This window comes from Stegostoma tigrinum, chromosome 39 (genome assembly GCF_030684315.1).
Source record: "Stegostoma tigrinum isolate sSteTig4 chromosome 39, sSteTig4.hap1, whole genome shotgun sequence".
NCBI lineage: Eukaryota > Metazoa > Chordata > Chondrichthyes > Orectolobiformes > Stegostomatidae > Stegostoma > Stegostoma tigrinum.
Genome location: NC_081392.1, coordinates 12,435,948 through 12,461,542, shown reverse-complemented (window position 1 = coordinate 12,461,542; position 25,595 = coordinate 12,435,948). Strand labels below are relative to the sequence as shown.

The 25,595-nt window shown below is 48.6% G+C and overlaps 1 protein-coding gene across 3 annotated transcripts in view; it reads left to right on the top strand.

Moving 5' to 3' along the window:
* Window positions 1-19,702, top strand: part of fbxo46 (F-box protein 46) — a 39,288-nt gene extending 19,586 nt beyond the window's left edge. For all 3 annotated transcript variants that reach the window (XM_048522579.2, XM_048522578.2, XM_048522580.2), the window contains exon 2: window positions 17,445-19,702. In XM_048522579.2, the coding sequence (XP_048378536.1) occupies window positions 17,533-19,476 (1,944 nt within the window). In that variant the 5' untranslated portion in view covers window positions 17,445-17,532 and the 3' untranslated portion in view covers window positions 19,477-19,702. The remainder of the gene's footprint in view (window positions 1-17,444) is intronic.
* The last annotated feature ends 5,893 nt before the right edge of the window (window positions 19,703-25,595 follow it).

Here is a 25,595-nt window from a genome sequence, read left to right as displayed (position 1 = left end):
CACGTATGCTAGCCCTCCATCTCGCGTGCTCTCACCCTCGCGCTGCCTCACCCTCTCACAGCCTTACCCTCTCACATGCAGGCCCACCAGCCCCCATTGTAGAAACGAACTCAGTCTGGTCCCAGCTCTGTGCTGAGTCAGAGGAGATGGCTAAGAACGTCAGTGCTAGGTTACCTCTTCTTTTTTCCCTTAAAAAGTGATGCATTACATTTACATAGCGACTTCCAGCCACCTGAAAGCACCTTATAACCAATTAAACGGTTTTGAAGTGAAGTCACTATTGTCATTGCCAGATGGGCACAGCAAACTATCAGACTGAGCGGTGTGGCAATAAGACCACATAGGGGCAGAAGCAGGCCGTTCGGCCCATCACGTCTGCTCCACTTTGACTGATATTCTGAACCCCGTCCTCCTGTCTTCTCCCCCTAACCTTTGATCCCTTTACTGATCAAGAATTTATCTCTGTCTTAAATACACTCACTAACTTGGTCCTCTGCGGCAATGAGTTGGACAGATTCCCCCACCCTCTGGCTGAAGAAATAACTCCTCATCTCCGTTCTAAAGGGCCGTGCTTCGCTCTGAGCCTGTGCCCTCTGGTCCTGGTCTCACCCACTGGTGGAAACATCATCTCCACGTTCACTCCACCCAGGCCGCTTGGTATTCTGAAAGTTTCAAACAGATTCTCCCCTTCATCCTTCTAAATTCCATTGAGTACTGGTCCAGGATTTTCAACCACTCTTGACTCGGCTACAGTGTTAAGTTCCAAACTAGGGGCCGTATTTTTTTTTTTGGAGGGAGGTAATGGCCTAGTGGTATTATCGCTGGGCTGTTAACCCAGAGAGCCAGATAGTATTCTGGGGAGCTGCGTTTGAACCCCACCACAACAGATGGTGGAGTTCGAATTCAATAAACATCTGGCTAGGAATCTAATGATGACCCTGATTGTCAGGAAAAACCCACCTGGTTCACTAATGCCCCTTAGGGAAGGAATCTGCCATCCTTACCTGGTCTGGGCCCAAGTGTGACTCCAGACCCACGACAACATGGTTGACTCTTAACTGCCCTCTGGGTGATCAGGGATGGGGCAATAAATGCTGGCCTAGCTAGCAATGCCCTCTTCCTGTGCAAACACCAGATGTGGAGTTGCGATGTAGGCAGATGCGTTTCGGTTGAAGGATGATGCAGCCACCCAGTAGAACCAGCTAAGACCAACTCCAGGCCCTCCTTTTACCAGTTTTAATCATTACTGACACAGTCGCCCTATGCCAGACTGGATCAGTTAGGATTATATTCACCAGGCATTTAGAAGAATGAAAGAGAATCTCATAGAAACCTATGAAATTCTAACCGGACGACACAGGTAAATGCAAGAAGAATGTTCCTGATGACTGGGGAGAGCAGACCCAGGGGGTCACAGTCTATGGATACAGGGCTGACAGGAGGAGAAATGTCTTCACCCGGAGAGTGGGGAATCTGTGGAATTCTCTGCCACTGAAAAGGGATGAGGCCAAAACATTGAAATGTTTCCAAGAAGGAATTGAATATTGTTCTTAGGTCATCAAGATGTTGAGTGGAATAGAATAGAGTGGCTAGCCACAGACTTTTTCCCAGGATGGACATGACTATTATGAGGGACCATAATTTTAAGGCGATTGCAGGAAGGTAGAAGGAGATGCCAGAGGTAGGTTCTTCACACAGAGAGTGGTGGGTGCGTGAATGTGCTGCTGGCAGTGGAAGTGGAGTCAGATACTTTAGGGACATTTAAGTGACTCTTGGATAGGCACATGGGGGATAGTAAAATCTAGGGCATGCAGAGTAGTCCGATCTTAGAATCGGATAATGGGCCAGCACAATATTGTGGGTCAAAAGGCCTGTACTGTTATGTGTCTTTGTTCTAAAGGGATCAAAGGGTATGGAGTGAAAATGGAAGCAGGAGACTGAATTGGATGATCAGACATGATCATATTAAATGGTGGAGCTGGCTTAAGGGGCCGAATGGCAGCCTCCTGCCTCCTAGTTTCCGTGCTCCTCAGGCAATAGCTGATACCTAACCCAAGTCAGCAGCCTCCATGTGCAGATTTGGATGGGGAATACTGAACTGTTTGACTGTGGAAAGGCATTACAACTGATGCCTGATTCCTTTTGAGCTTCTGGGGTAGAGGGATCAGGGGGACTATGGATTAGGTGTTAGCCGTGGCTCAGTAGGCAGTACGCCCACCCCTGAATGTTTCGGTTCGGGTTTGAGGCCCCCTCCAGGGCCTGGCAGAAATCTCCACTGACATTCCAGCACGGTAGTGAGGGAGTGCTGCACTGTCAGAGGTGCTGTCTTTCAGATTGAAGACATCTCGGATGAGATATAGTCATACAACTGCAAACAGACCCTTTGGCCCAACTCGTCCACGCTGACCAAGTTTCCCAAACTGAACTGATCCCACTTGCCTGCATTTAGCATCTTTCCTATTCATGAACCTGTCCAAATATTGTTTAAAAGTTGTACCTGCATCTACCACTTCCTCTGGCAGTTCATTCCAAATACAACTTTCCCTCTGTGAAAAAATTACTCTTCAGGTCCTTTCTGAACATAGAACATGACGGCACAGTACAGGCCCTTCGGCCCTCGATGTTCTGCCGACCTGTCATGCCGATCTCAAGCCCATCTAACCTACACTATTCCATGTACGTCCATATGATTATCCAATGACACCTTAAATGTATCTAAAGTTGGCGAATCTACTACCATTGCAGGCAAAGCGTTCCATTCCTTAAGAAACTACCTCTGACATCTGTCCTATATCTTTCACCCCTCAGTTTAAAGCTGTGCCCCCTCGTGCTCGCCGTCGCCATCCTAGGAAAAAGGGTCTCCCTATCCACCCTCTCTAACCCTCTGATTATTTTATATGTCTCAATTAAGTCACCTCTCAACCTTCTTCTCTCTAATGAAAACAGCCTCAAGTCCCTCAGCCTTTCCTCGTAAGACCTTCCCTCCATACCAGGCAACATCCTCGTAAATCTCCTCTGCACCCTTTCCAAAGCTTCCACATCCTTCTTATAATGCGGTGACCAGAACTGTACACAATACTCCAAGTGCGGCCGCACCAGAGTTTTGTACAGCTTCACCATAACCTCTTGGTTCCGGAACTCGATCCCTCTATTAATAAAAGCTAAAACACTGTATGCCTTCTTAACAGCCCTGTCAACCTGGCGGCAACTTTCAAGGATCTGTGTACATGGACACCGAGATCTCTCTGCTCATCTACACTACTAAAAATCTTATCATTAGCCCTGTACTTTGCCTTCTGGTTACTCATACCAAAGTGCATCACCTCACACTTGTCTGCATTAAACTCCATTTGCCACCTCTCAGCCCAGCTCTGCAACTTATCTATGTCTCTCTGCAACCTACAGCATCCTTCGTCACTATTCACAACTTCACCGACCTTAGTGTCATCTGCAAATTTACTAACCCATCCTTCTACGCCCTCATCCAGGTCATTTATAAAAATGACAAACAGCAGTGGACCCAACACCGACCCTTGCGGTACACCATTAGTAACTGGTCTCCAGGATGAACGTTTCCCATCAACTACCACCCTCTGTCTTCTTTCAGCAAGCCAATTTCCGATCCAAACTGCTATATCTCCCACAATTCCATTCCTCCGCATTTTGTACAGTAGTCTATTGTGGGGAACCTTATCGAACGCCTTACTGAAATCCATATACACCACATCAACCGGTTTACTCTCATCTACCTGTTTGGTCACCTTCTCAAAGAACTCAATAAGGTTTGAGAGGCACGACCTTCCCTTCACAAAACCGTGCTGACTATCCCTAATCAATTTATTCTTTTCTAGATGATTGTAAATCCTATCCCTTATGACCATTTCCAACACTTTACCAACAACTGAGGTAAGGCTCACAGGTCTATAATTACCAGGGTTGTCTCTACTCCCCTTCTTGAACAAGGGAACCACATTTGCTATCCTCCAGTCATCTGGCACTATTCCTGTAGACAATGACGAGTTAAAGATCAATGCCAAAGGCTTGGCAATCTCCTCCCTGGCTTCCCAGAGGATCCAAGGATAAATCCCATCCAGCCCAGGGGACTTATCTATCTTCACCTTCTGAAGGATTTCTAATACCTCTTCCGTGTGAACCTCAATCCCACCTAGTCTAGTAGCCTGTATCTCAGTATTCTCTTTGACAACATTGTCGTTTTCTAGAGTGAATACTGTTGAAAAGTATTCATTTAGCGCTTCCCATATCTCATCTGACTCCACGCACAACTTACACTACTATCCTTGATTGGGCCTAATCTTACTTTTGTCATTCTTTTATTCCTTAAATACCTATAGAAAGCCTTAGGGTTTACCCTGATCCTATCCGCCAACAACTTCTCATGTCTCCTCCTGGCTCTTCTGAGATCTCTCTTTAGGTCTTTCCTGGCTACCTCGTAGCCCTCAAGTGCCCTAACTGAGCCTTCACATCTCATCCTAACATAAGCCTTCTTCTTCCTCTTGACCAGAGATTCCACCTCCTTCGTAAACTGCGGCTCCCACACTCTACAGCTTCCTCCCTGCCTGACAGGTACATATTTATCTAGGACACACAGGAGTTTTTCCTTGAATAAGCTCCACATTTCTAACGTGCCCATCCCCTGCAGTTTCCTTCCCCATCCTATGCTCCCTAAATCTTGCCTAATCTCATCGTAATTGCCTTTCCCCCAGCTATAACTCTTGCCCAGTGGTATACACCTATCCCTTTCCATCACTAAAGTAAACATAACAGAATTGTGATTGCTATCACCAAAGTGCTCACCTACTTCCAAATCTAACACCTGGCCGGGCTCATTACCCAGTACCAAATCTAATGTGGCTTCGCCCCTTGTTGGCCTATCTACATACTGTGTCAGGAAGCCCTCCTGCACACCCTGGACAAAAACTGACCCATCTATAGTACTCGAACTATAGTGTTCCCAGTCAATATCTGGAAAGTTGAAGTCCCCCATGACAACTACCCTGTCTCTCTCACTCCTATCGAGAATCATCTTTGCTATCCTTTCCTCTACATCTCTGGAACTATTCAGAGGCCTATAGAAAACTCCCAACAGGGTGACCTCTCCTTTCCTGTTTCTAACCTCAGCCCATACTACCTCAGTTGACGAGTCCCCAAACATCCTTTCTGCAACTGTAATACTGTCCTGGACCAACAATGCCACACCTCCGCCCCTTTTACCATCTTCTCTGTTCTTACTGAAACATCTAAATCCCGGAACCTGCAACAACCATTCCTGTCCCTGCTCTATCCATGTCTCCGAAATGGCCACCACATCGAAGTCCCAGGTACTAACCCATGCTGCACGTTCATCCACCTTATTCCGGATGCTCCTGGCATTGAAGTAGACACACTTCAATCCAACTTCTTGCTTGCCGGTGCCATCTTGCTTCCCTGAATCTTTATTTCGGACCACCCTACTCTCAACCTTTTCGATAGTCGAACTACAATTTTGGTGTCCATCCCCCTGCTGAATTAGTTTAAACCTTCCTGAGGAATCTTCCTCCTTTCACCATAAAGATATGCCGCCTGGTTTGGAACACCCCCTTCCCTAGGGAAAAGACCTTTACCATTCAACATATCTATGGCCCTCATGCACAGTCTGACCGTCTGTACGGTCACCTCTCAGCGCCACGTGCTCCAGCCTCTCCCTATGGCTTAAACCCTCCATTCCAGGCCATGGCCTAATAAAGCTTTTCTGAACCCTCTCCAGTTTAATAGTAGCCTTCCTATAACTGGGTAACCAGAACTGCACACAGTACTCCAGAAAATGGCCTCATCAATGTCTTGTACAACCTCAACTTATGCCACTATCGTTCACCTTAGACTGTGAAACCAAAAACTTAACTTTTTCTTGACCATTGTCCATCCCCAAGTTTTGAATCAGCAAGAGTTTCCCATGTGTTGATTCCCATTGGATTATTGGATTCCCATTGGAGCCTGATTTCACTTGGGGTGCATTTACCAGGCATTGGACTGTACGTGGTACGGTTCACTAGGCACCCACCTCCCTTTCTATACCTGCTGTTCTTCCTCAGGAGGCTAAGGAAATTCAGCATGTCAGCAAAGGTTGTGACCAATTTTTATAGACACACCGTAGAAAGCACCCTATCCAGCTGTATCACAGCTTGGTATGGCAACTGCTCTGCCCGGGACTATAACAAACTACAGAGAGTTGTGAACACTGCCCAGACCATCACGCAAGCCAACCTTCCATCCGTGGACTCCAGCTGTACTTCCCGTTGCCTTGGAAAAGCAGCTAACATCATCAAAGATCCCTCCCACTCTCGGTTATGACCTCTTCCAATCTCTTCTGTCAGGCAGAAGATACAAAAGCATAAATACACGTACCAACAGATTCAAGAACAGCTTCTTCCTTGCTGTTAGAGATAGTAGGAACTGCAGCTGCTGGAGTGAAGGTAAGTTCTTCAGGGTAGGCATCCTTAGAAGAGATTTCACAGTGGAGTTAAAATTGTATCAGCGATAGTAGGAACTGCAGATGCTGGAGATTTTCTGAAGAAGAACAGGCCCGAAACATCAAGCTTTCCTGATTCCCTGATGCTGCTTGGCCTGCTGTGTTCATGAAGCTCTGCACTTTATCTCTCTTCCCCACTGTTATCAGGCTTCTGAATGGACCTGTCAGATTTTGATCCCGCACTTTGTGCTCCTTCTCTGCAGCTGTAACATTTGTATTCCTCACTCTGACCTGATACAAAATGCATTAGGGTATGTTACGATCTGCCTGTGCTGCACACACAAACAAAACTTTTCACTGTACCTAGGGACATGTGACAATAATAAATCAAATCAAACATCTTGTTGGCCGTTCTGTGTCTGGGCACAGACAGTTACAGGGAGACAATAAAATGTAGGTTTAACTTGCAGCCATCATGTTTTGAGCTCACAGCATTCGTGCATACATCCCTTCAATGATCCTCCTCCTCCCCACCCTCTCCAACTTAATCAGTCCCCAGTCCCCACTGTCATTGTTTGCTCCTATCAATGCCTATTAGCTGCACTGTGAACCATCTTCACAATGTGCTGCAGTAAGTCCTCAAAACTTCTTCAACAGCACCTTCCACAGAGTCAGAAACAGACCCTTCAGCCCAACCAGTCCATGCTGACCATAATCCCAAACTAAACTAGTCCCACCTGTATCCCTCCAAATCTTCCCTATTCATGTACTTATTGAAGTGCTGTTTAAACATTGTAACTACCTGATTGACCACTTCCTCAGAAAATCCATTCCATGAGTGAACCACCCTCTGTGTTTTTAAAAAAAAATTGTCCCTCATGTCTTTTTTTAAAACCTCTCTCCCCTCACCTTAAAAATATGATCCCAGTCTTGAAATTCTAGGAAAAAGACATCTACTGTTAACCCTGGCTGTACCCCTCATGAATTTATAAACCTCAATAAGGTCACCTCTCAATATCCTACGCTCCGGTCTGGATAAATGAGAAGTATTGCATTTTGATACAACAAACAGGGGCAGGAGTTATATAATTAAAAGTAGGGCCTTGGGTTGTGTTGTAGAACAGACACTGAGGGGTTCAGGTACATAATTCTTTCAAGTTGGTGTCACGGGTAGACAGGGTCATTGAGAAGGTGTTGAGCACGCTTACCTTCATTGCTCAGACCTTTTGAGTGTAGGAGTTGGGACGCCATTGTTAAGGTTGTACAGGATGTTGATGACACTTCTGGAGCACTGTGTCCAGTTCTGGTCACCTGATTTTAGGAAGGATATTATTAAGCTAGAGAGAGTCCAGAAGAGATTTACCAGGATGTTGCTTGGTGTGGATCCAAATCATTTCTACAAATGAGGATCCAGATCCGATCCGGTGGAACACCACTGGTGAGAGGCCTACAGTCCAAAAAGCAACACTCCACCACCACTCTCTGTCACTATGAACTCTACCATCTAGAAGGACAGGGGCAGCGGATACATGGGAAACCCACCCACTCCTGATTCCCCTCTAAGCCACTCACCATCCCGAGTTGGAAATATATTGTTCCCTTTCCACCCCATCGATCAACAATGTTACCCCCACGTCTCTCCTACTACCTCTTGTGGGGCAGAGCCCAGTTTCTGTCAGGGGCGATCATTCACTGAGCTTCAGCAAATGAGCTTTACCAGCAAAAAACAAGGAACTGCAGATTCTGGGAATCTGAAACAAGAATGGAAATCGCTGGAGGAACTCAGCAGGTCTGGTGGCATCTGTGGAGAGAGAAAATGGCATTAATGTTTGGGGCCCTCTAGTGACTATTCTTTACAAGCAGTTAGGACCGCAAGGAATGCAGACCAGCTTTTGATTTGATTTATTATTGTCACATGTACCTGGCTGCAGTAAAAAAGTTTTGCTTTGCATGCAGTACAGGCAGCTAATACAGTACAAAGTGCATTGGGGTAATAGAACAGAGTGACGAATGCAATGTTTCAGCTACAGAGAAGGTGCACACTGAGAAAAATCAACATTTAAAATTAAAATTTGAGAGTTTCATTGAGAAATCTAATAACAGCAGGAAAGCAGCTGCACATGAATCTATCCATAGGTGTAAACAAACTTTTGCATCTTCTGCCCGATAGAAGAGGGCGGAGGAGAGTGTAACCGGGTTAGGGAGGGGTCATTGATGTTAGCTGTTTTCCCGAGGCAGTGGGAGGTGTAGATGCAGCCAATGGATGGGAATTTGGCTTGTGTGATGGACTGGGTTATGTTCACGAATCCCTGCAGTTTCTTTTGGTCTTGGGAAAAGCCGAGCCATGCTAGGATGCATCTGGATGAGATGCTTTCTGTGGTGCATCTATGAAAATTAGGAAGAGTCCTTGTGGACATGGAGTTTCTTTTCTCCTTTATCCTCACCTGATAAAGATAACATATACACAACATGTGCACGCACCATGGGGCGGTGCAGTGGCTCAGTGGTTAGCACTGCAGCCTCTCAGCACCAGGGACCCGGTTTCGATTCCAGCCTCGGGTGACTGTGCAAACTCCGCACAGACATTCTCCCCATGTCTGTGTGGGTTTCCTCTGGGTGCTCCGGTTTCCTACCACAGTCCAAAGATGTGTAGGTCAGGGTAGATTGGCCATGGGAAATGTAGGGTGGCATGGATAGGGTGGGAGGGAAGGGGTTCTGGGCGCTGAGCTGCTTTTCGGAGGGTGGTCAGCGTGGACTCGATGGGCTGAGTGGCCTGATTCTACACTGTAGGGATTCTAGATTCTCGGTTGGAGTTGTCTCCCTCTGGTCTGTGGTTGAATGCAGTTACAGGATAAGGGGAGAGGGTGGGAAAGTGGAGTATACACGAAGGAATGGCTGTGATCTTATTGAATGGTGGAACAGGAGCACAGCCGTTGTGCCTGAGTCCTGCTCCCATTTCTTATGTTTGCTTGTAGCGATGTCTCCACTCTAAAACTCCCTTCCTTTGTCGACAAATCCCAGCGTGGTTTTGCACCTCCCTCTCTCTTGTAACCTCGCGAGATCTCTGCACTCCAATTCTGACCTTTCGCGTGTCCCTACTCCTCGCTGCTCCGCTGCCATGCCTAACTTCTGGAATTCCCCCCCCTCAAACCTCTCTGCCTCTTCCAATCCCTTTCAAGATGCCCCTCAAAAACCTACCCATTTGAATGAGCTTTTAGTCACCTGCCCAAATATATTTTTAAAACGTATGGCTTGTAGTCATATTTTTGTTTGATTTGTGGTCCCACATACTGTCTTGTGGTGTTTCACCAAGTTAGAGGGGCTATGTGAATGCAGGTTGTTGGTGCCCTGATATTTATCTCATTGCCTTTGAGAGTGGATCAGTGTACAACAGGTGACAAAGATTCAGGCAGTTTATAACACCTGCTCACCATAGATACTTTTAATCAACGTGTTCTGGCACACTCTGGAACAGGAGGGTGTTGAACTGAGGACCAGAGACTAGGGTCACTATCACTCCACCTCAAAGGCCCTCCTCATAGGCTTCGCCAGCCAGTAGTACATTCGCCTCTCGACAGTGTGGGACATTAAAGCTGTCTCTAAGACAAGGCCATGATCTCGCACCTAGCACCTCTGGTGCAGTATAGAATCGCTGCAGTGTGGGAAGAGGCCATTTGGCCCATTGGGTCTGCACCAACCCTCCCACCCAAACCCCAGCCCCTGCTCTATCTCCAAACCCTGCCTTTCCCACCTTGCCTGCATGTCCTGGGGCATTATGGGTAGTTTACCCTGGCCAATCCGCCCCTAACCTGCACATCTTTGGTCCGATTCAGAAGGCACCTGGTTACAGTCCAACAGGTTTGTTTGAAGTCTCAAACTTTCGGACCCCTGCCCCTTCATCAGGTGAACGAGCGGCCCTCCGAAAGCTTGTGTTATCAGATAAACCTGTTGGTCCGTAACCTGGTGTCGTGAGATTTCTGACTTTGTCCGCCCCAGCCCCTCCACGTCATTGTTTGGACTGTGGGAGGAAACCGGAGTACCCGGAGGAAACCCTATGCAGACACGGACAGAACGTGCAAACTCCACACGGATAGTTGCCCGAGGGTGGGGTTGAACCCGGGTCCCTGGCGCTGTGAGGCTGCAGCACTAACCCACTGGGGTTGACCGCTGAGTACTCAGGGCATGCTGCTCTGCCCTTCCCATCAGCCACTGGGCCGAGGTCATATCTAGCCATTCCCAGTGCTCGCAGTGGCCTGTACAGATTGCTGTCTTGATATTAAACGATGGGCAGTGCTGATAGGTTCCCGACTGACGTTCCTGCTTCAGACAATTTAATTTCGATGCCTTGATGAAAGTTGCAGCTAACTTGCTTGTTGCATGGGGTATTATGGCCGCCCATTCTGTTCTTGTGGCATTGGCTGAAGCAGGAATGTTGGCTGCACCTCCAAAGTTTAAAAACTGTTGCCAAGTTTGATGGTTACAACTTCTGTGCTGTAACTGTTGCAGTTACTCAGTGCAGCGCAACAGTTACGCAAAGTGTCATTAGGCTTGATGGTCAGACAGTGAACAAGCTAAGCCCAAGGTCCACCAGTTTCAGATCCATATTCTCCATATACGTTTGTTTTTTTTTAATGCATTGAGGGCTTTGCAGCATTTATAGCCCATCCCTAATTGCCCAGAAGGCTGTTAAGAGTCAACCACATTGCTGTGGGTCTGGAGTCACATGTAGTCCCAGACCAGGTAAGGACGGCCGTTTCCTTCCCTAAATGACATTAGTGAACCAGGGGTTTTCCAGCAATTGACAATTCATGGTCATCACTCATTTGGGATTTTTTTTCCCCTATACGCCGCATGAACACATGCAGGGCACCAACAGCAACTTGCATTCGGGCAGCATTGTCAATGTTGTAAGATTTCGCTCAGGACCACGGTCAGACAGAGTTTGCGACTGAGCCATGTAAAGAGATACAAGGACAGCGAGCACAAAACCCCAAGCATAGCCCCATCTATGCTTTATAAACACCATAGGTCACCTGTAACATACACAATAAACACAGCCCAGTTACCAGCCAGACATGGATGGTGTAACACTGCCAACTTTTTTGTTCCTTGACTTGGGAGAACAGCATCTGTCTAATGACCTTTTGGCTTCTTCCATGTAAAGCAGTAAGGACTTGCATGTATGTAGCGCCGTTTGATCTCAGGGCTTCCCCAAAACACTTTGCAATCAATGAAGGTCAGTCTTGTAATGTAGGAAATGCAATAGCCTGTTTGAGCACAGCAAGCTGAGAGGGAGGCCAGGGCCACAACTTAACATCTCATCTGAAATACAGTATTGCATTGGACTGTCAGCTTCGATAAGATGTTTAATCCCCAGGAGTAGGTTTTATAACCAGTCCCCGAGCATACTGTTATGATGTGAGATGGATACTTCATGTTGATTGATTTTACTGTCACGTGGACCAAAATACAGTGAAAAGCTTTGTTTACGAGCTATACAGGCAGATCACAGCAAACAAAGGATGTACAGGTCAAAAAGGCTTAGAGGTTCACAGGTTACATTATTTGAGGCCAGAATCCATTCATTGGTCTGATAACGGCTGGAAAGGAACTGTTCCTGAACGTGCTTGTGCGTGTGTTCAGTTTTCAGTATATTCTGCCTGACGGAAGAGATTATAGGAGATCATTATCAGGGTCCGATGGGTCTTTGATGATGTTGCGATGGGTCTTTGATGATATTGGCGGCCTTACTGCAGCAGCGAGCCATGTAAGTGGAGTCCATGGATGAAAGGTCGGCTTCTGAGATGCTCTGGGCTGTGCACACCACTTTCTGTTGTTTCTTACACTCCTGGGCAGAGCAGTTGCCGTACCAGGCCGTTATACACCCAGACAGTATGCTTTCAGTGGTGCATCTGTAGAGGTTGGTGAAGAGCGTTATGGACATGCCAGGTTTCCCAAGCCGCCTGAGGGAGAAGAGGCATTTTTGTGCCTCCTTGACTGTCGCATCTACGAGGGAAGTCCAGGATGGATCGTTGATTATCGGCACTCTGAGGAACTTGATGCTCTTCACTCTCTCAACCTCAGCTCCGTTGGTATAGATGGGGGCGTGTTTGACAAAGAACGTAGAACAATACAGCGCAGAACAGGCCCTTCGGCCCTTGATGTTGCGCCGACCTGTGAACTAATCTAAGCCCCTCCCCCTACACTATCCCATCATTATCCATATGCTTATTCAAGGACTGTTTAAATGCCCCTAATGTGGCTGAGTTAACTACATTGGCAGGCAGGGCATTCCACGCCCTTATCACTCTGAGTAAAGAACCTGCCTCTGACATCTGTCTGAAATCTATCACCCCTCAATTTGTAGCTGTGCCCCCTCGTACAAGCTGACGTCATCATCCTCGGAAAAAGACTCTCACTGCCCACCCTATCTGATCCTCTGATCGTCTTGTATGTCGCTATTAAATCCCCTCTTAGCCTCCTTCTCTCCAATGAGAACAGACCCACGTCCCTCAGCCTTTCCTCATGGGGTCTGCACTCCAGACCAGGCAACATCCTGATAAATCTCCTCTGCACCTTTTCCAATGCTTCCACACCCTTCCTGTAATGGGGTGACCAGAACTGCATTCTCCTGCTTTCTTTCTGAAGTCGATAATCAGTTCTGTATTTTGCTGACTTTGGGAGACAGAGTGTTCTCATTGCACCACGTCACCAAGCCCTCTATCTTCCTACTGCAGTTTGACTTGTCAGTGTTAGATATCCGTCCCACTACGGTGGTGTCGTCAGCGAACTTGTAGAGGGCATTCATTTGGAATTTGGCAACACATACTTGGGGGTGGGGGGGAAAGGGAGTACTGTCGGGGCCTGAGGACGCATCTTGGGAGTTGGGGGTGGGTCTACACTGTTGAGTGTTATTGTAGAAGAGGTGCAGTTACCTATCCTCACTGATTGTGGGTCAGAAAACTGAGGATCCAGTTGCAGAGGGTGGAGCAGAGACCAAAGTCTTGGAGTTTTGAGATCATCCTGGAGGGGATAAAGGTGTTGAAGGGGGGAAGCTGTACTCGCAAGCAGGAATCTTACATAGGTGTCTTTGTCATCCAGATGCTCCAAGAATGGGCGCAGGGCTTGGGATATGGCATCCTCTGCGGACCTGTTAGGTCAGTGGACAAGCTGTGGGGGGTCGAGGCGAGCTGGGAGACTGGAGTTGATGTGGGCCATGACCGGCCTCTCGAAGCACTTCATGATTATTGAGGTCAGAGCCACTGGGTGGTAGCCATGAAGACACGCTGCATGTGTTTTCTTGGGCACACGGATGATGGTGGTCTTCTTGAAGCAGGCTTGTAGGAGGGAGAGGTTGTTAAGTTCCTGGGAGAGGAGAGGAGAGATAAAGTGGCCCCTCATTCTAGTTTTAATTCACCTGCCCCCTCTGTCGGTCGTGACAAGGTTAATTTAGAAAGCAGCCCTTCCGCTGTGGGTATCCTTTTCAGCCCCCAGACCAAATTAATGCATGCTTTCCAAGGAGCCGATGTAACCTGGTGTTAGGTTTGGGCTTCCTTAAGTGAACGAAAGAGCAAGTTAACTAGTTCCTAACCAGGAAGAGATAATCATTCAATGTGCAAGCACGTATTAGAAATAAGAAGTGAGTCCAAAAACAAGATAAGAGTTATTAAAAAGACGTACAGATCAATTTCTTGAGTTTTTTTGTGAAGAATATAGGGTAGAACATTTGCATGCTTTCCATGGAATTGTACAGATAACATTGATTATAGGTGGTTGCTTTTGAGGTTCTTGAGTTCACAGGTTAACTGAAATTCTTTCATCCTGGCTCCTTTCAGTGACTGATTTAGAGTGAGAAAGTCTTCTATTTTTCTCCCTTCTTTACCTGCAGTGCAGGGGTGTTAAATGACAGTTCTCAGTTTGGTGCATTGAGTCCATGCACCAGCATGTTATTCTGCCAACACACCCAGACCAGGGTTTCACTTCACCGAGTTCCGAGGAAGGATCGCACACAAACATGACGGCGAGAGATGTCGCTCCCTGCCGCGAGGGTGGCTTTGTAGTCAGCCTCCCATTATGTCCTTTTGCCTTTGTGTTTGAAGCTTCCTTATGTATAGCTGTGACATTTCATGGGTCCACAAGGGAATCTGTGAGACAGTCGCTGAATTTACATTCCTCCATCTTTTTGTTGTGTCAGTACTCCTTTTCCTTAAAATAAACCCCTTTGTTGGAATTAAACGTCTAATATGTCCATAAGTGTTCAGATTTCTGATCTGTCGTCGTGTGGAGAGGTTAAAATATCTGGAATTAAGAACCTAATGATGACCGTGAATCCATTGTCGATTGTTCAGAAAAATCTATCTGGTTCACGAATGTCCTTTAGGGAAGGAAACTGCCATCCTTACCTGGTCTGGGCCTACATGTGACTCCAGACCCACAGCAATGTGGTTGATTCTTAACTGCCCTTTGGGCAATTAGGGATGGGGCAACAAAGTGCTCTCTGGCCAGCTATGCCCTCATGCCGGTTTCTGACCCATTTTTGGATATGTTGTCGTGTGGAGAGGTTGATTCCTCCCATGGAAGAGGCATATTCTCAGAGTTAGAGGTCACCCATTTAAGATGGAGGTGAGGAGGAACTTCTTCTCTCAGAGGAAGTGAACCAGTGGAATTCTTTACCACCGGTGAGCCATTATGTATATTCAAGACTGAGATAAGAGAGACTTTTAATCAGGAAGGAAACCGAGGGCTATGGGGTTGGGTGGGGGGGGCGTGCGGTGGTGTGGGGAGTAAAGGCACAGATGAGAAATGGTGGATTAACAGATGAGCCACAATCTCATTGAACGGCAGAGCAGACCCGATGGGCCGAGCGGCCTGCTTCCGCTGCTGCGCCTTATGGTCAACCCAATCAGACTGTTGCTGTGCAGTGCGCGGAAATGGGTCAGAACCCTGCAGTTTTGTTTTACTCATTTAATAGGATGAGGCCAACGAATAACATCGCTGAGGGCCATATCCCTCCAAACCTTTCCTATTCACGTACTTGTTGAAGCACATTTTAAATGTTGTAATTGTACCCACATGCACCACTTCCTCAGGAAATTCATTTTACATGTGAACCTCCCTCTGTAAGAAAAGAACTATCTCTCATGTCTCTTTAAATTTACCACCTCTTGCCTTAAATGTCTGCCCCCCAGTCTTTAAACACGCCACCCTGGGGAAAAGACACCTGCCATTCCCCTTATCTGTACCCCATGTGATCTTATAAACCTCTATCAAAGTCACTACTCAACCTCCTACACTGCAGTGAGAAAAGCCCCAGCCTTCCTTTATAACTGAAACAACTGGGAGCTGTTTTCGGTTGTTGCAGACCGAGCATAGGTGTTCCACAAAGCGGTCTCCAAGCCTCAGAGATAATGGGAACTGCAGATGGTGGAGAACCTGAGATAACAACGTGTGAAGCTGGATGAACACAGCAGGCCAAGCAGCATCTGAGGAGCACAAAAGCTGACGTTTCGGGCCTAGACCATTCATCAGAAAAAGCTGCTTGGCCTGCTGTGTTGATCCAGCTCCACACGTTGTTATCTTGGTCTCCACGCCTTCGCTTGGTTTCCCCAATGTAGAGGAGGCCATATCAGGTACAGCGGATACACTATACCACATGAGCAGATGTGCAGTTGACCATCTGTTTGTGGAAAGTCTTGATGGGGATTGGGGGTGGAGGTGTAGGGACAGGTGTAGCACTTCCTGCGGATGTGTCCCTTTGTGGCCTCCTCTACATCGGGGAAACCAAGCGGAGGCTTGGAGACTGCTTTGTGGAAGACCTACGCTCAGTTTGTGACAAGCGACACCTCCCAGCCGCGAACCCCTTCAACTCCCCCTCCCGCTCCTTGGACGACATGACCATCCTGGGCTTCCTGAAGTGCTACAACGATGCCATCCGAAAGTTGCAGGAACAGCACCTCATATTTCGCTTGGGAACCCTGCAGCCCAATGGTATCAATGTGGACTTCACAAGCTTCAAAATCTCCCCTCTCCCCATTTCTGATGAAGGGTCCAGACCCGAAATGTCAGCTTTCCTGCTCCTATGATGCTACTTGGCTTGCTGTGTTCATCCAGCGCTACACCTTGTTATCCCAGATTCTCCAGCATCTGCAGTTCCTGTCATCTGTCTTGGGTAGGGGTGGGATGCTGTTCACAGGGTTAGTGTATACTCGATGGGCCGAGTAGCTTGCTTCTGCACTGTTGGGATCCTATTCTCTGAAAATCCTTTATTCCAACGGGATCACGTCTTTTTCTTTCAAACACCTGAGCATATTGGTCTGGTCTGCTCAATTTCTCCTCCTTGGACTGCCCCGTCATGCGCAAAATTAGCCCCGGGGGTGGGGGGGGGGGGGGGGGTGCACTTGTTACCTTCCCTGTGGAGCACCGGTGCTCCTTCCTCTTGTGGTAATTCTCACAGTGCTGTTTGTGGGATCTTTCTGTGTGCTGGTTGCTGTCTCCCCACACTGGGCCTACACTTCCACGAGGCAGCAGCTGTATTTAAGATGTACCTCTGTCCTTGGTGGGAGTGGAGAGGTGCAGGGGCTATGTTGTTGGGGTGGTGGTTGGGTAGTGTTCTACTGCACTGTGAAGGTGCTAAACAAACACCAGGTGTTGTTGTCTTTCCTTTTATTTTATTCCCTCCGTGGGACAGGGCGAGGAGGGTGGCATCGCCAGAGGGTCTAGCCTCTCTTGACCTGAGGGCTCGCTCGACCCAGGGCATTGTGGGTAATGAATGAGCGACCTCCGCCATAGGCTGAGCGAGTCGTTTGCTTTGGTTTGGAACGGGAAGGCCGACAGCAGCAGCGAAGAGGTGCCACGTAAATGCAGTCCACCTTTGAGCTGGGGGGGGGGTGGTGGGGTGTAGGTGTCACGGGAGAAGGGGCTTCTTGGGGTTTGCATGGCTAATTGTCTCTCTCTCTCTCTCTGTGTGTCCCCCGGGCAGGGCAGCTGGGAGGACCTCCATCCACGTGAATGAGCGCGGAGCCCGGGAGCGGTGCTGGAAGTGAGGCGGGGCCCGGCGCTGGCCGAGAATGGAGCCGAACACCTTCTCCCGGATCCGGCTGTGGTGCCCCCGGCCGCTGGGCAGCTACTCCCAGAACAAGCCGTGCTGCCTCAGTGTCAAGAAGTCCCCCCCCGCGGGCGATGCCAGGCACAAGGAGGGCGAGGCCTCGTGCTCCGAGAACACACCCCCACAGGCCCCCTTAGGCCCCGCCGGGGGCGGCGGTGCTGGGGACGGGCAGGGGGAGGAGGGGAGGGTCCTCCTGGACACATGGTATGTCATCAAGCCAGGCAACACCAAGGAGAAGATTGCGTTCTTCGTGGCTCACCAGTGCGGAGGGGGGAGCACCGGCCGCACCACAAATGCTGTCAAGGTCAAGGGAAACTGGAGCACGGACGGCACGAAGCCCAAGAGGAGGCGCAAGTCCCGTGAGCCAGGCCAGGAGGGGTGTCCGGCCAGGCCGAGGGAACGGGCCGGGATCCCCGACCGGCTGTGCCCTTGTTCCGGGCCAGCAGAGACCGAGCCCGCAGCCGACCCCACCTTCTCGGTGGCGGAGATGGTAGCGCAGGTGGAGAGGAGGGCGGCTGCCAGCGACGGGGGCTCCGCCCCGCGGGGGCCTGTGCACCCACCCCCGGGGCCGAGCGAGGCCCAGGCCGATGCCCAGGAGCTGGGCCCCATCGGGGGGAGTGCCGACACCCGCAGGGTGGCTCAGGCCATCGCCCGGATCGAGAAGGCCCAGCGTGGGGGTCCAGGGGCCCAGGACGGCAGGCGCGACGGGGAGGGGGAGGGGGGCGCAGCCGGAGGTGGGGAGAGGGCGCCGTGCCCGGCTGGGGAGGTGCGCATCGCCTTCCGGGTGGCAAGCGGAGACCCCCGCTCCCAGGGGGAGGCCCAGCCCCCGGGTCCGGGACCTGGCTGCATCTTCATGAGCTGTAACCACACGGTGTGCGGCGGCGTTTCGATGGAGAAGATCACGTGCGACCTCTACCACATCGTCAGCCCCTCCTCCTCCTCCGTAGCCCCCCCCGACACCAGCACCATCAACAACCACAAACACCATCACCACAGCAGCTTGGCTCGCTCTCGCTCGGACGTGGAGATGGCGACGGCCCCCGTTGCTGAAGAGCCGCGGAAGGACGGCGCCCCCGAAGCTGCTGGCGGGGCCTCGCCCGCCCCAGCCCCGGAAAAGGGGGCGCCGCGGGACTGCCTGAACGGTTTCCACGTTGAGGTGGTGGTGACTGGCGGTGTGGACCACTCGGTCTTCTTCGGCCGGGAGGGCCAGGCCGGGGACAAGGAGGACACGGTGTGCGTGACGGTCAGCGGGCCCGGCCAGGACGCCAAATGCCCGGCTTGCGAGGACCCCCCTCCTGGCCAGCTCTTCTTCCTCAGGTCCCTGCCCCAGGCGACCGGCGACAGCGTCGAAGCGTCGGCCGACCAGGCCCCGGGGCCTTCCCCGGACTCCAAGGAGAAGGCCGTGCTCCTGAGCCCCGAGTCCGACCCCCAGGACGCCCCGCTCTACTGCCTGTACCGCCACGTCTCCCACGACTTCCTGGAGATCCGGTTCAAAATCCAGCGGCTCCTGGAGCCCCGGCAGTACCTCCTGCTCCTGCCGGACCACGTGACGGTGAAGATCCTCAGCTACCTCCCCACCCGGGCCTTGGCGGCCCTCAAGTGCGTCTGCCACCACTTCAAGGCCGTGATTGAGGCCTACGGGGTGCGGGCCACGGACTCGCGGTGGAACCGGGACCCCCTGTACCGCGACGACCCCTGCAAGCAGTGCAAGAAGCGGTACGAGAGGGGCGACGTCTCCCTGTGCCGTTGGCACCCGAAACCTTATCACCACGACCTGCCTTACGGACGCTCCTATTGGATGTGCTGCCGGCGGAAAGACCGGGACACCCCTGGGTGCTGTATTGGCCTCCATGACAACAATTGGGTGCAGCCTAGCGACGCACTAAAGAAGGAGGAGGGGAGGTAAAACAAAAAAAAACACCCTTTGTTTGGAAGAGGAACGTTCTGTTTTACAAAAAAAACTCTCGCCCTCCCCTCCCAACTGAACATTCCAGTTTCTCGTGCGCTAGAGATATTTAGTTTCTGTTTCGTTTTGAAGGGGTTTGGGCTGTCGCCATGCGTATGGTGTGAGATTAATTGTCGAGAGCATGATCAAGATTGTGTTCTTCCTTCCCTCTCAATTTTTTTTTGCTCCCCCCCCCCCCCCAAACAACCTTGTTATCCAAATATATCGAAGCGTAATTTAAGATCAACACACGTGCAGCTTCTTTCATCCGCACCGTGTAGCCCCCCCCTCAAAATCCAAATGCTCCCTGATGCGTTTCCTTAGCAACTGCTTGCCAGTTCTTCCAGCCGCCATCTTGGTTTCCCCTGGACGCCATTTGAGGGTACAAAATCACCAGCTTCCAGTGACTCTCTCTTTCTCTCTTCCCCCACCTTGGGCTCCATTGGTGCGATCTGGCAGTTATTAACCCTTTAGAGTTACAAAGTTCTCTCCATCTAGTCCTGCCTGACCTCCACGGAGGTTTTAAGCAGCGCTGGGCCTGATTCAGAACGGCCAAGTTTCAGACTTCTTGTCTGCCGGCAGAACCATGCTAATGTGGTTCAACAGGTCAATAGTTGTTGCAGGGGAGAGTGAGAGAGAGAGACACACACATATCACCTCAACTTGTCACACATTAGGACAGAATGCCAAATATTAGATGAGCAAAACAATTTATTCCTGAGGAGGTTGTTTGAAATTCGATGCTCTCCTGTTTGTCCTGATGTGATTTTCCTTTTGGCAACTTGTCTGTCTGTCGCTCTCGCTCTCGCTGTCTTCAGCAATCTCTTTCAACAGTCCCTCTCCCAAAGTGGGAGGGATATATCCATGAAAATATGAAACATACCATGCCTGAAGTCACACCAGTTTGAGAGAGAGGAGAGGAGGTCGGAGGGAGTGGGAGAACACGGGATTCAATCAAGGAGCCTCACACAGCTTCCTTAGCTCTTCCATATCTGTGGGTACGATAGGTGGCATTAAAGTTGGCCCTCTTTGCAGCTGGTTTATGGGTTGAGGCCGCACCTGTGGTAGATGGTGAGGGAGCGGGGTGGGGCAGGGCCACCCTTGGAATGGTAGCTCTGCAAATCGATGTGAAGCAACATGAAACACTGGTTACAAACGCGAATTGGATTCAAACCATGTCACTCCCAAAGGGCAGCCTTCCCCATTGTCAGGAAGTGGAGGTGTCGTGGCAATTTTGTCCGACCCTGGGTTCAAATCCCATCGTAGCTTCTGGTGAAATTTAGACTTCAATTAAAATGTCTTTTACAAAATATTTGGAATTGAAAGCTGTCAGTAATGAGGACTGTGAAACTATGATCAATTGCTGTGAAAACATCCCCGATGTGGTTCACTGATATCCTTTTTAGGGAAGGAAATCTGCCGATCTGCTCTAAGGCAAACAAGTAAAGGAATTAAGGGGTCCTGGGTAAAATTCCTCACTTGACTAGCCAATGTACTGTGTTCTAATGTGGCCAAAAAGTCTACCTCATTGCTGTTGTGGGATCTTGCAGTGCATGGAGTGGTCACTGGTTTCCACCACCCACACAATGGTTGCTAAGGGTGATTGTGTGAAATGTGCAAACTAATAGTGAATTTTTAACCTATCTACTGATTTGTACCTGAGCTATCCAAATTTCAATTCTTGTCTGATCCTGTGGGCAACCCCCCCCACCTCGCACTCACACACCCGCTCTCGCACATTCCTCCAGCCATTGGGTTGTTGGTAGAAACTTGTGTGTTTTTCAGAGGGAGAGGCAGAGATTATAACCCCTTATTAATATCCAGCACTACCGACCTCAAATAATCTGTCAGTGAGTCCCAGAGTTTATCTCGACAATTCGAAATTTCATTTAAAAAAAAGTTTTGTACCTGGGAACATAGCGATAAAAAGGGAATTGCTGAGAAACCATTTAAACTGCTTCAGTGGTGAAAATATGAAACTGGCGATGAAATTGATGCATTCAGGGATGCAACAGACCGATTTATGGAATTGAGGGAATGGGATGAGACAAGGTATGGAGGTTCAGGTGAAGAGCAGCCATCAGGGCGATCCAGTTGGGCTGAATGGCCTGTTTCTGAGCTGTACGTTTGATGTAATACCAAACAAATTGCTTTGAAAACACCAGAGTTATCACTGTGTGAGTTTTCAGGACGATGTTCTGCACATTTGATGCCAGTGCACGGCTCATTATGACTCTTACTGTGGTAGATTCTGGAACACAACGTTGAGGGGTAATGCAGGATTACCTGGAGCTAAGACTTGTATGAGATGATATATATTGTTAGTCTCAGTAAATTTCATCCCTCAGATTTACCAGGTGGCAGCTCGGAGCTGCATCTTAACGCCACATCTTAATACCCTTGGCTAAAATAAAACAGGACAAACTCAATTTAGACGTTTCCATTGAGCCTGAAACCCTAACAGTTTTGATTTTGGGGAGAGCTGCGTTCCAGATTTCCACTTCCTGACTCAAAGTAGCACAACATGAAAAGGAGACCATTGGGCCTCTTGTGTCTACAGTAGTTTCCAAAGTGGGACCATTTCAGTTCGTGCCTGTCTCCCTGTAGCCCACTGCAATAGTTCCTTCTCGAATTGTTGTCTAATTCTTTTAAGAATCCCTCAATTGAACCCTGCTTCCACCATATTCTCAGGTGGTGTACCCCAAAGCCCGAACCACCCAGCCTGTGAAAAAAGGGTTTTCATCTCCAGAGATAGTAGGAACTGCAGATGCTGGAGAATCCGAGATAACAAGGTGTGGAGCTGGATGAACACAGCAGGCTAATCTTAGGAGCAGGAAAGCTGATGTTTCGGGCCCAGACCCTTCATCAGAAAAATTTTTTAAATTAAGTTACACACATTGGCCAACAGGGACCAATGCAATACTCCCACCACAGCCCAAAGATGTGCAGGTCAGGATGGATTGGCTATGTTAAATTGCCCCATAGGCTGGGTGGGTTAGCCGTGGGAAATGCAGGGTTCCAGGGAAAGGGGAGGGGAGTAGGTCTGGATGATATGCTGCTCAATGTAAACTCGATGGGCCAAATGGTCTGCTCCCACACTGTCGGGATTCTATGACATTGGTTACTTTCAACCTGTGGTCTATTGGTCTCAAAGATTTCACGGGTGGGAGCAGGTTCTCCCACGTCAGTCTGTACTCGGACGGCAATGGCCTACTGACATTATTGCTGCACTATTAATCCAGAGACCCAGGAAATGTTTCAGATTTGAATGCCATCGCTGCAGGTGGAAAAATTGGCAAATGCAACTTTTTTTTAAAAAACCTGGATTTAAGACCCTGAAACCCTAACCCTGCCTGGTTTGCTGATATCGTTTCGAGAAGGAAACTGCCATTCTTACCCAGTCTGGTCAACATGTGACTCTAGGCACACAGCAATGTGGTTAACGCTTAACTGCCCTCTGGGTAAGCATGCTAAGTGCCGCCTTAATCACCCCATGTACATGTGATGCAGATTATGTACCTGAATCCTTGGGTAGTGTTGTAGCACAGTGGCACCTAAGGCCCTACTTTAAATTGTATAAGTTCTGTCCTTGTTTGTTTTACCAAAGTGCATCAGCTTGCATTTATCCAAGTGCTTGGAGCTCAGATTTTAAGACTCCTTTCCCTTTCTTTGGTTTCCTCTCGCTCCCAGCAAAAGAAATAATTTCTCTTCATTTACCTGTACAAAACTTTTGATTTATTTGAAACATCTCAATGTCGCAGGGTACAGTGTCATAGTAGCAATGTTGCTGGACTCAAGGGGCGTAGGCTCATACCCCGTGGATGTGATTTCAAATTTTAACATGGGAACTGGTGAAACTTAAATTCAGTGAATAAAATCTGGAATTGAGAACTTCTAATCAGTGACAGTGACCTTGATATCTATCGTTGGTTTTGTTTTTAAAAAAAAACCCATCCAGGTCACCCTTTAGAGAAGGAAATCTGTCATCCTTACCCAGCCTGGCCTCTAAGTGACTCCAGACCCACTGCAGTGGAGTTGATGTTTAACTACCCTCTGACAGGGTCGATCAAACCCCTCAGTTCAAGGGTCAGTAAGGTTGGGCAATAAAGATTGGGTTTCTCCAGCGCTGACCACATCCGGTGTTGAGAATCGACGAAGAAACATTGGATCATCTTTTAATGGTCTTATTGGTAGGAATAAAGTCTAGAATCACAGAACAGGTATGGCACAGAAAGAGCTCATTCAGCCCATCGTAAGGCAGACCAAGCAACCTATCCTCTTGATTTATCCCTGGGAGCAATACTTAGTCTAATTTTTCTTTTCAGCACATTACCTCCAGTGACCTTAAATGGCATTGACATCCAAAGTCAACTTATTGGCACACTGAATCAAAGAAACCTTGAGGCAGTTATGGAGTCTTTCTTTTTGGGAGGGGGTGGGTGGAATGCCGCCTTGGGGCCATGGTAACATTCTGGCACTGCCTGTACAGCCATTCTGCAACTCAGTCTCTCAGAAATGATGGGGCTAACTAGAGTTACACAGTAGTGACAGATCACCCATCCCGATGAGTTCCAGTCATCCTGTTAGCTCCAATCTGATACCTGGAACTTAAAAAGAAATTTACCAGGGGCAGCAATTACTGCCAGTATGTTCACTCCAGGGAATTTAGATTGATCTGATCCTAAGGTACAGAGAAGCCATTATATGGTGGGACAAGTCCAAGGGATGGATAGTATTCATTTCAGTGAAATGAGTGTAGTTTGAATTCACTGTCTGTGCTGTGAAATTAACTATATCTTGTGGCTTTACTTGTAGAAAGTGGAGCAACTGTTAATTTCACATGAAGTGGGATGAGAGAAAACTGTTTCTAATTAAGGGACCTGAAATAACTCCACCAAGGCCAGTATCCCATCACCAAGTCACCCTTTATGTACATGTGTGCTGTACAATGCACTGAGTCAGCTCAAGGAGTGAGTAGAACCCCAGGCACTCCTGCTTATATCTGTCAGCCAGGGCTCCCTGATTGGACCAGGTTAACAGCCCCAATCAGGGAATTCATATTCTGAGAGATCCATCTGGCTGACCTTGTTACAATCGCTGCAGGACACTTTTCAAGTGGATTAATAATCAGAGGCTTTCCATCCAAATACATACTCATCACATTAAAGTGTTACTTACACAATAGTGTTTTATCAGGGCTTGCGAGACAAGATTATCTCTCCAAGGCAAAATTACTTAACATAATTCCATGCTGCATAGTGTGTAACACTCAAATATGCTTTACAAACTTTTCAGAAAGATAGGATATGGGGTTGTAAAGATGGAATGTGGTTACAGGTGGATAGATGGACTGAGTGGGCAACTGACTGGAGTATAATGTGGAAAAATGTGACCACTTTAACTGGAAGAATAAACGAAAGAGTTTTACCTTATAAGAATGACTGCAGAATTCTGAAAGATTTTGAAGACCTAACACAATACAGGTATTCTGCTGTAATGCGTGTTTTGTTAATGTAAATTGGCTGTAAAGCAATTGATAGATAGTGGATGCTGTTTGGATAATGCAAGCTTTCTCTTGAACAGTGTAACGATTTCCCTATCACGCAATATTCTATAGCGCAAGGTCACATAAGAACACCACGATCACACTTTAGGAGAAATACCTGTAGTTACACAATGTTAATCTTCAGGAATGCCTGTTAGCAACGGCTAATGGAATGCTCCCCTTTCTTAACAAGAGGAAGAATATTATTGTTGAAACCATTGTGTGTCAGTGAGACTGGGCGTTGGTGAGACCACAGGGAGATGTACAGCTCAGAAACAGACTCTTCAGTCCAAGCCATTCATGCTGATTAGAAATCCTAAATTAATCCAGTCCCATTTGCCAGCATTTGGCCCATATCCCTCGAAACCCCTCCTGTTCATGTCCCCATCCAGGTGCCTTTTAAATGTTGTAACTGTACCAGCCTCCACCACTTCCTCTGGCAGCTCATTCCATACACGCACCACCCTCAGGTCCCTTTTAAACCTTTCCCCTCTCACCTTCACCCTATGCCCCTCTTGTTTTGGACTCCCCCAAC